The sequence below is a fragment of the Gavialis gangeticus genome, unplaced genomic scaffold, assembly GCF_001723915.1.
Source record: "Gavialis gangeticus isolate Ggan-Ray unplaced genomic scaffold, GavGan_comp1, whole genome shotgun sequence".
In the NCBI taxonomy this organism is placed as follows: domain Eukaryota; kingdom Metazoa; phylum Chordata; order Crocodylia; family Gavialidae; genus Gavialis; species Gavialis gangeticus.
In genome coordinates this window covers 227547599-227559156 of record NW_017729032.1, presented here as the reverse complement: position 1 = coordinate 227559156, position 11558 = coordinate 227547599, and the positions used below count along the sequence as shown (strand labels likewise).

Genomic DNA, 11558 nt, shown 5'->3' with positions numbered 1-11558 from the left:
CTTTTCTTCTACAGACTAAAGAAGCCTCGTTCTCTGCCTCTCCTCAGAAGTCTTGTGCCCCAGCCCGTTAACCATTTTTGCTTTCCTCCACTAGATTTCTTCCAGTTTGCCCACATTATTTCTGTAGTGGGACCCCTAAACTGGACAGATGTAGCCTCACCAGTGCTGAAAAGAAGGGAAGAATCACTTTCCTTCAACAGCTGGTGCTGTTTCTACTAATGTAGCCCAGTATGCTGTTACCCTTCTGTGCAGCCAGGGAAGAGCCATACTGTTGGCTCATAAGGACACCACTGATTAGTGGCAGCTAGCACTGTTTGCTGGAGGGGATTGGCAGCAGGGTCTGCAGGGTGTTGGTGGGGTCCAGAATGGCTTGGAAGTATCAGAGGAACTAGTAGGGGCCGTCACAAGGTTTTGGGGGGTGGCAGGGGGCTGTTTTCCCCCCGCCAAGACTAGGGGCCATTTTTAGCTTCCTGACCCCTCCCACCCCCAGACAAACAAACCACCCCCAGTGAACCAACCCCCACTCCATCCCAACCCTCCCTGCACCCTGACTTACTTCTTTGGTTCCCAGCACCAAGGGTAGCTTGTCAGATGTTGGGGGGAGGTTCTGGATTCAGGTGGCCTGGCTGGTCTGTGGGGGGTTGAGAGTTGTCTGTCAGGGGAAGGGGCAAGGTACCAGGAGGTTTAAATAGCCCAGTGCCAGAGAGAGAGAGAGGAAAAGTGCAGCCCTGGACCTGGGGCCAGTGCCTGGGCTTTCCCAGCTCCAAGACTCCCTTGGGATCTATACACAAGTTCAGTTAGATTAGGCTCATCTGATCCAATGTAAGTTAAACTACCTCAGATATGCAGCTAATTTGGGTTGGGTTAGCCATTCTTAGACCAACCTTAACATCTATACAGTTCATGTTTGGATCCACCTAACTAGGGATCGAAGTGTAAGGTCTGCACCAGAGTGTACTAAGTTAGATCAGGTGGCTATTTTTAATGCAATGTAACCTCTCTTTAACCTCCTCAAGCAACTGTATGTACTCTTAGAGATGTCATCTAGGTCATGCAGGGAGGGAGGGCAACTCCCACTGTTACACACACCCCAGAAGGGCACCTCAGAGCTTGGTGAGGATGGGCTGCCACTGCAGGCCTGAGCTAAGCTCTTCCTGGTGGGGGGCTGGGATGTGCTGCTCTTCAGGTGGGCAGTGGCACAGGGGGGCTATAGCAAATTTTGGGGTGGCTGTGGGCCCCCCTCCCAGTGCTGCCATCACCTGGCCCAGCCACCCTCCAGGAAGACCTCAGCACCTCCCCTGCCCCAGCCCACAATGGCAGACCACCTTCACCCCATGCACAGATCTGGAGGCACACCCCCCCCCATGCCCTCCTAGGTTGTGCATAGTGGCAGGGCCCCCCCCCACGCCCCCCAGATGAGATGCTTATGGCTCTGTGCTATGCTCCACCCCAGCTGTGCAGCACCTGCCCCAGCCCCACTCTCTCCCTCACTGCAGGGACCTTGTTCTGCCCTGCCCATGCCCCTTCCTTCCCTCCTTGCCCCTTCCCCCCACAACGGACTTACTAGCCGAACGTTGCTCTCCAAGCTGCCCGGCTACATATTGGCAATCAGATCAGTATTGGCCAATAGGGCTTGTTAAAAATTGTCAATCTGTATCGGCTCAAAAAATCTCTATCAGTGCACCCCTAGTATTTAGTCTTTGCAAATCTTTCACATGGTTTAATTCAGAGGCCCATAAAATACAACCACCACAACATCAAGGGAGGAGGTTGTAGCTCTTTATTTTAAGGATCTCTGTTATGAATTGGTTAAGAGGGAAGTAGAAGTCATTACCTAAGTAAGAGAATAGGCTCAAGGAACTCAGATAAGTCATTGGGTCCTATAGATATATGCAGAAGCTGTGTAAACTGCTTTTCAGCCAGTACAACTGGAACCTTGAATAACAGTCTCGCTTAATCTCTTGGACAAGAGTAAGCTCTGAAAGACGAACAGAATATTCACCTCATATTATTTATCCAAACAACAATTTGCAGTACCAGGAATTGTGATGTAAACCAATACACCCAAGTATTAAGGATTGTCCTGGTGTACTAAAGCACCCTGAAGTGAAATTGTGGCTCTGAACAATTCACCATGTGCTAATCAATAACTTCTTTCCCATGCAAGTTGTGAATGACTAGAACTTGTCGTAATGTATGTTTTACCTGACTATTCTGTAAGAATAATGTGAAATAGTGAAATAAGAGATCTTCATACTGTTTAGCCAAGGAGTATTTAAATGAAAAATGTTTAGAAGCTTTGAGATATTGTCATTAATAACTGGAAAATAGACGGTAAATTGTCTTTGTTTATTTTAAAGATTGCTCCAACGTCTGACAATGATTTTGGACGATATAACTGTACAGCTACAAACAGAATAGGAACAAGGTATCAGGAGTATACACTTGGTCAGGCTGGTAAGTACAAGCTGTTGTGTCACAGTTAGTACTTTTTGTATTCTGTCTTTTTATTCACTTAGGCCCCGTCTGCATGTGCAGGTGAAGGTGCAATGGGATCTAAGGTGCGATCCACAAAGTTCCAACTCCTGCAATTCCATATGTGCATTAGATCCCATCGTGCCATATTACTAGGGAAAGGGGAACCCTGTCCTGGATTCCCGCTGCACTGGCAAGAAGCAAGCTCCCACGACAAGGAGCCCCATCAATTGAGGGCCCCAGCCTTGGAGAGCAGGAGACCCTGCTACACATGCAAATTAAAGCTTGATTGCAACCAACTATAAAGTTAGTATGCATTTTCCAAGTCTGACTTTATAGCTAGTTGGAGTTTTTAATGTGTGATAAGTACTTTGCATAGGTAGCAAGTCCAAGGTAATTACATAATCCCTATGATTGTTACAATGACGTTGAGACAATGTGGAAGTGAAGGAAATAACTTCTTCCAACATAAGAATCCTCCTTGAACTAAGACGGAGCACTTACTAAAGTTTGGGAAAATGTGACTAACTTCTTTTTAAAACATTGGGGTCTTGTTTTCTTGAGTATATTGATTTTACATTGTTACTTGTGTTTTACAGCTGTCTGAATAGGGAAGAGTCAGGTCTGTAATTCCAAAAGCCAGGATCAGAAAGAGTATTGCTGAAAAACTGCAGCAAAGCCTATTTTCTAAAAATTTCAAACCAGGTTTGGAGATAAAATGTGCCAAATTCTGGCTTCTGTAGTATGCTTAAGAAAATGGGTTGCACAAATGCAGAGTGGGATCTGGCTCAAGGACGTTAGATTAAAGTCACAAACTGTGCGGCAGAGTCGGATAAATTCTGAGGTGTTAATTTAGATGGAATATTAAATGTTCTGCATTTATTTGATTTTATGGAAATATGAAAATAAGATTGTATAGTTTTACATTGGCAGAGTTTGACATTTGTGTTCAGTTTTGTAGAGCACACAGGGTTCAAGGACTGAACTATTTCTGTTAAATAATTGGATATCTATGTGGTATTCTTTTTTTCTTTCTTTCTTTCAGTGGCGGGACCCCTATAGAGCAGTGATTATACACCAAGCTAGTAGATCTCAGAATGTTAGAGACTAGTTTTTTTAGTTTGTGTTTATCAGCATAGCTCCACCTCTGAAGTTCATAGAGCAATACTCTTACCTTAAAACTCCTGAAGATCTGGTCATTTATTTTCCAGCATAGATATTTTCCGTTGGACAATTAGGATATAAATACGATATGTTTGGCTTTTTGCTTGCTCGTGTGTTTTTGGTAAGGAGTTATTTCTATACACTTTTTCTGTGGTCTCAATTGTTTCAGTTGTGAAAAAAATGTGAAAAGAAAAGAAAGAAGTTTGAGATAAATTGTATTCTTTATAACACTGATGATTATGTTAATTTGGCAGCCTTGCTATAACATGAACACCAGCCTTAGTGCATTACAGCGACTTGACTTTTTAATTTTTGTAAGAAATTGAATAGTAGAGTGGTTGCTTTATTTTTAGCACTTCAAAACTTGCAAAAACAAATTATGGTGTTTACAAAGAGAGTTATGTAGAGATTGTCAACAGCTTTGAATTTGTACCCATTACTTAACAAAAAAGAGATCATCTGAACAGTGTTTACTTTTTATTCTGTGGTATGTTTCTCCTTGTAACAATCAAAGCAGCTGCGCTTCCAGAAGTACCTGAATTTATGTATCACAAAACAAGTAGATTTCCATCTGGCCTCAAATGAACCTGCTGTACCCAGAAACAAATAAACAGTACGATGTATGCACAAGCGGTGTAATTTAAAATACACTCTCTGCATTATGACTTTACCCATCTTCTGACCCTACTTTGATTTACCTTTGCAGAACACCTTGGGCTTAAATCACTACCAGTACAAATCATTCTTGACTTCCCTACATATTCAACATCCCAACAACACAGAATTCCAACAATTTAGAGGGAATCCCACAAATTAAATAATTTACCTTAATTTCATAGTAGGAAAATAGACAGGATCAACTAGTGAAATCTTTACTCAGATAGGTGAGCAGTTACTCAAATGGCTCCATTTATTTCAGTGGGATTTTGCATGAGTATGTTTACACAGTTGAGCCCCAGAACATATATTTAGGAGCTCATCTGAATGTCTTCATTTAATGATCCAACTTAATGTTAGCTGCTTCTCATGATGATAGATTTATGTCAAAAATCGAATTAGAACAAAAGAAATTGTATACCACTAAAAATGAAAAGAGTTGTTTGATACATCAACTTCCTAAAACTTTTCTTTTTCAATAACAAGCTTTCTAGAGAGCTCAAAAATACAGGAGAGAAATAACACTGAGACCAAATTTCTGAAATGCTGTAGAAAAACAGCCAGCAATATAATATGAGCTGTTACTGTGAGCTCCAATCTTTAAAATGGTGGCAATAAGGGGTCAGCCCTGAGAAATGACCACAAAGTCTATAGCAGCAAAGAAAAGCAGCTAGTCTCCTCAGCTCCCCAGTCATTTTGGGTGAAGTAATAATCTTATCAGTTATTCAGTGCTGAAGGAGTGGCTCTTCATAGTACCTCCTAACTGAACACAAATTGGCTCCAAAGGAAGATGCAGCATTCAGTGTCCAGCTCAACACTCATGTGCTGAACATTCCTCTACTACAATGAAAAACAGACACTGTCCCTGCTGTTAAGCTCCTATTTCTTCCTGACAGACAGCAAGATCCTATTATCTTCAAAGTTTCTTCCCATTTATATATCAGCCTCCTCCCCACGTCAGCAACATCAGTGCCTACAAAAATGGTCCACACCCTTCCATCTAATGCTAATGAAATGCAGTCTGTAGATGTTACTGAAAAATACTGTAATATTTTACTGAAGGAGAAGGAGAAAATTAAAGTTAGTGTTTGAGTCTTTTCAGAGGGTTCACTGACTTTCTGTTGCTTAAAATCTTTACTTCGAGGCTATATTAAAAGTGTGGGTAAATTATATAATGGAGCCCTAAAATTTTTTTTGAGTTTCAGCCATTCAACTGGTATCATCAAAGATACTGTGCCATGCAGATCTTTAGGAATTATTATTTTTTAAATGTGGAAAGTATCATTTGACAATGACCAATTTATAGTTTCCCTTAGCACTATACAAAAGCAATCTGTTTCGTTGTATCATAGTGCTTAGGGTCGGAAGGGACCTAAGCAGATCATCAGGTCCGACCCCCTGCCCCAGGCAAGAACAGGTGCCGGGGTCATATCATCCCAGCCAAATATCTGTCCAGCCTCCTCTTGAAGACCCTAAAATAGGAGACAGTACCACCTCACTTGGGAGCCCATTGCAGAGCCTGGCAGCCCTAACCATAAAGTAATGTCTCCTGATGTCCAGCCTGAACCTTCTCTCTAACAATTTGTGGCCGTTATTCCTAGTAACCCTGGGTGGTACCCAGGGGAACAGAGCCTCCCCCAGTGCCCTCTGGTCCCCCTGGTGAGTTAGTAAACAGCTACCAGATCCCCTCTCAGCCTTCTCTTGTGGAGGCTGAATAGATTCAGGCCCTTTAGTCTCTCTTCATAGGGCCTGCCCTGCTGTCCCTTGACCATGTGAGTGGCCCTTCTCTGGACCCTCTCAATACTAGCCACATCACCCTTGAAGTGTGGTGCCCAGAACTGGACGCAGTACTCCAACTGTGGCCTGACCAGTGTCACATAGAAGGGACGCCTTATTGACTGCTTCCTCGCATTGGCAGCTCATGTTCATCCTGGAGTCAACAATGACTCCAAGATCCCTTTCTGCCACCGTGTTGACAAGAAGGGTGCTCACCAGCCTATAGGTGTGTTGCTGGTTCCTTCTCCCTACATACAGTACCTTGCACTTGTCTGCGGTGAATTCCATTCTATTCTCATCCACCCACCCCTGTAACCTGTCTAGATCTAGCTGGATTCTGTCCCTCCCCTTCATCGTGCCCACCTCACCCCACAACTTGGTGTCATCAGTGAATTTGGACAGAGAGCATTCCACACCCACATCCAGATAGCTGATAAAGATGTTGAACAGTACAGGCCCCAGGACCGAGCCCTGGGGGACTCCACTGCCCACATCCCTCTAGGTCGAAAATGACCCATCCACCACCACTCTCACGGTGCGACCATCTAACCAATTTGCCACCCATCTGACTAGGCATCAATGCCACAGTCACCTAGGTTTTTTAAAAGAATGTGATGGGAGACAGTGTCAAAGGCCTTCTTAAAGTCCAGGAAGATGACATCCATCCTGACGCCTTCGTCCAGGGACTTTGTGACCTGATCATAAAAAGAAACCAGGTTAGTCAGGCAGGCCCTGCCCTCAATGAACCCATGTTGGTTCCCCCTGAGCATTACCTCCCCTACTGGGCCCTTGCAGATGTGCTCTTTGTTAATTGTCTCAAAGGTCTTCCCAAGGACTGAGGTAACACTGGCTGGAGTATAATTGCCAGGGTCCTCCTTTCTCCCCTTCTTGTAAATGCTGACCACATTGACCATTTTCAAATCCTCTGGTACCTGGCCAGTGCCCCACGAGCACTTACAGAGCCATGCACGGGGCCCTGATATAACCCCTGCCAGTTCCCTCAGCACCTTTGGGTGAAGAGCATCTGGACCTACTGATTTAAATGTCCAGCCCCTCCAAAAGTTCCCAAACCAGGTTTTCCCTGACCCTAGGCATGGTGGTGCCTCCCCTGGGTCCATCTGCAATTCTAGTGGGGGAGATATCCCTGTTCCTCTTCAGGAATATGGAGGCAAAGAATTTGTTAAAGAGGTCAGCTGTTGCGTTTGCCGCTATCACCAGATTGCCAAGCCTATCCTGTAGAGGCCCCATGTTATCTTGTGCCTTCTTCTTATTTCCTATGTATTTGAAGAAGGACTTTTTATTATCTTTAATTCTGGTTGCTAGCCCTAGCTCCTTCTGTGCCTTGGCCTTCCTAACAGCCTCCCTGCAGTCCTGAGCAACGGAGGTGTAATTCTCCCTGGTGATGGCCCCTTTCTTCCACTGTTTCCTCATAGTGTTTCCTCCAGTAGCGTACTGTACATTACTCCAAAAGAAATACTTTACTCAGGGCATTATTAGGATTCATATGTATTACAGACCTGTGGATTAGGAAATGTGCTGAAAACTAAAGGTTAAAAATTTGTATTGACCTTGGAAATGATCTCTGTTGTGTAATTCAAATAATAGTATTTTGCATTAAAAACATGTTTCATCATTTTCTGTTGATAATCCTGCAGCAGAATAAGAAATATCTATTTAATTTCAAAATAAACAATATAGGTAGGGTGACTATACATCCCAGTTTAACTGGGACAGTCCAGGATTTTGGATGCTGGTTCTGGCCAGCTGATGAGAATTAAAATGAGTATCCTGGAAATTGCAGGGGTATGGGGTACAGTCCGGCAGGGAGGCAAAAAGTATAAAGCAGCTTGGCATGGCAGACAGGTGAGTGTGCAGGCACTGCTTCTGCCTGGTGTGTGCCTCTCCACCCTGCCCCTGCCTCTGCCTCCAGCAGCATCATTGATTTGGGAAAGTGGTGGTGGAGAGTGTCCTGGATTTCCCATTTTCCCATATGGTTATCCTAAATATAGGGTAACATCCTGCAATCCTTCCTGAAAATTGTATGTGTTTTATGCACACAACATTGAGCCTGAGGAGAATAAATAACTTGCTTTTCTGTAATTTGTTCTATTTAGATTAGAAACAGAAAAACAAACAAATGAAAATTACACCTGTAGGAAGACAAAACTGGTTATAATAGGTGGTAAATAGCCATTATTTTGTGTTTTTCTTTGATTTATGAGCCACATTTTATAAATATTAGAGGCATTATCTTGTAAAAGCTACCTAGTGGATGTAGACCTTACTGTCTTGAATAGACTGAGTAAATTCCATCAAAGTCTTCACAATATCAAGGGTCAAACCAAGCACTTCTGTTTCATTCAACAGTCTTACCAGGTCTGATTGTGTCTCTAGTAGACTAAGGCCACAAACCAGCATTCATTTCTAGTGGTGGAAATGTCTGGGAAGCTCCCCATACCTTTTCCAGACCAGGATCTTGGGAATAGGTGGGGAGCATCCCTCTATTTGCAGAGGGAGCAATGTAGGAAAGCCCCCAGTGCATTCCCCAAGCCTGGCAGGGAGCCGCAGCATCTGTCCTCCATACCTTTCCCAAAGTGGGGTCCTCAGGAGGAATCAAGTAGTGGGGAAGCATGCAGGTGCTCTTTCCTGATCTCATATGTATTGTTTGATTCACATGAGGCTTCCTGAGGGATCTGGACTAGTACAAATGGCAGCTATCACAACCACTTCCCCATCCCTCTGGAACACAGAACATTTGCTTTTGAAATCCAGTTCCCTGAGCCCAGGAATTAAAAAGTGAATGAGAATAGGGAAACTACCTTCTCTCTCCTTCCCAGCATTTAAGGTGGGAGAAAAGGAAAAATAGGAAACTACATTAAAAGGAGTCATGTCTTTGCATTGCTCTGTGATATTGTCCTTGTAATGAAGAGTGATTCCTTGTATTATAACCATACTCAGAAACTGTCTCATTTGGTTTAAATTGGAAGCCAGTGAAGCTATACCAAAGTATACTACCTGAAATGGTGGTCCAAACCATAGCTGACATGGGAGGGAAGCACAGGGGGCATGTGCCTCCCCAAAATTTCTCTGCCAATGGTGGGGTGTGGGGCTGCAGCCCAGCTGGAGCCAGTGCCCAGCAGCAGTGGGGGTGGTGGCAATGGCATGGAGTTGTGCCCCCCAACTGTCAACACTTATGCATTGTCTATGGTCTAAACTCCCAAAGTAATATCACTAAAAGCCAGCGATTCTGTGCAAGGATTATTGTAAGCTTCTCTGAGTGCTTCTACACGGGACTTTAATTGGTCAGTAGAATTAGGCTACTGCACAGTAGTGTGCAGGACAAAATCTGTGCTAATATGCTACAGCACGGTATTATTAGGCTACTGCGCAGTTAGCGTTACTAAAAGCTGTGCGCCAGCACTACTACATAGTAGCACCAATTACTGCACATTGATTTAGTACTTGGTTATACAAGTACTAAACGTAATGCACGGTAACTACCCTCTCGCCAAATTCATTTGCTGCTGCTTCAGCTCTAAATGCTGTGTTGGCTACAAGTAATTCTGCCACGTATGTAAGCAGTTGACATTGGCTTGATTTTTTTTTAAACTAATTTTATGAAGAATTACCCTTAGTATCAGCTTTAAGATGTTAGCTAGAAGAGTTTATTACCATTCTGATTATGAATGTATTGTTTGTATGCATTGTGTATTGGTTACGTATTATGTTCTTACATGAAAGCCATATTGAAATGCTGTACAGTAAATTGAATCTAAGCAGAAGTATTTGCAAGGGAAATAGCATGCAAATGCTATATACTTATCAGTGATTTATTTCCTCCTTTTAATCCAACTATATCGTATATGAAACTGATGTCAATTTTTCAAATGGATTAGCACCTTTTCACTGTGGCAGCAAATTGTTTAACATATTTTCAATCAATTCTGCACTAAACTTGATCCATACTTTTTCTGCAAAAGAACTGTATCAAAGTTCTGTGCAAATCATAGTACCTCAAGTTCTATTTCTTGGTATATAATATTTGGAGAATGATAAATTAGCTGATTTAGAAATGCTTTATTCAGCCTATTTATATATTGAAAGGCATCCATGAGGCCTGTAAAGAATCTCTAGGCTTTTCCACAAAGATACCGCAAGACTGGTTCAGTGAGAATGATAGAGAAATGCAAGTTCTCATTGACAGTAAAAGGAGAGCCTTCAAAGCTTGGCAGAATGACATCAATTACAAGCAGCAGGAAGACATATTACCATATTAACACCAAGACCCAGAGGAAAATTCAAGAGTGAAAGAACAAGTGGTGGGATGACAAAGCGAACGAGATTTAAGCATTTTTCAACAGCTGTGACATGCTTAGTTGGGTCAAACACACAAGAAGCCATCCCTCTGAGGTCCAAGGATAGAAAAAAAAACTCCTTAAAGACAGATCTGCCATCAATTCTTGGTAGCAGGAGCACTTTCAGGACCTTCTGAACTGAGACTCTAATATCAAAGACCACACCATAAAAGCCATTCCACAAAATACCACTAAGGACTACCTTGCAGATCCATCTACTTAAGAAGTCTTGAAAGCTGTTAAACAGATGAAGAGCAACAAAATGTAGTCCTGGTAAAATACCAAATGAAACGTATAAGCAAGATGGAAAAAAGTTATCTTACCAATTTCATGTCCCTATGAAAATCTAGAAATCCCAGATTCCTGGTGATTTGAGATATGCCAGAATCATTACCATATTTAAACAAGGAGATGGATTGAATTTTAGCAGTTATCATGGTATTGCAGTCCTATTCATAGCTTGGAAGAGCCTCACCTGCATTCTCCTCAGTAGACTCGCTTTCTTCACTAAGAAAATTCTACCCAAATCCCAGTGTGGTTTCACACAGGTAAGAGGTACCATACCTATTTTTGCTAGACAGCTGCAGAAGCATTTCAAGAAATACTGAGTTGTTTATATGGACCTCAGTGACCTAACTAAAGCCTTTGATTCAATCAACAGAAAGGCACCATGGAAGATCTTAATGAGATTTGGATGTCTCCCAAATTTGTTACCATTATTAGACTTCTTCTGAATGACATGACAGCAACTATCCTAAGCAATGGATCTGAAACAGACTCCTTCACTACCAAGCCCAGAGCCAGGCAGGGATGTGTGATTGCACCAACACTCATTTCCAGATATATTACAGCTAGTTGACATTTCATAGCTGACAGACTTCTATCTGGATTTAGCATCCAATATAGCATGGGTGGGAATCTCTTGATTATCAACTGGTTACATTTCAAATACAAAATAACCAATACTTCCGTTACTGAGCTCCAGGTCATTGTTGACTGCTTCTGTGCTGTGTACGAAATGCTTGGGCTCACTTTCAACTTTTCAGAAACCAAGATACTTTACCAACCCAACCCAAATCAACCAGCTGTTCCTCCATGCATTTAGAGGACAATCTTTGGAGAATGTTGAGC

General features: G+C 42.7%; 1 protein-coding gene across 2 annotated transcripts in view; it reads left to right on the top strand.

Moving 5' to 3' along the window:
* NCAM2 (neural cell adhesion molecule 2) overlaps positions 1 to 11558 on the top strand; it is a 691500-nt gene that overhangs the window by 512447 nt on the left and 167495 nt on the right. For both annotated transcript variants that reach the window (XM_019524735.1, XM_019524736.1), the window contains exon 11: positions 2361 to 2457. In XM_019524735.1, the coding sequence (XP_019380280.1) occupies positions 2361 to 2457 (97 nt within the window). The remainder of the gene's footprint in view (positions 1 to 2360; positions 2458 to 11558) is intronic.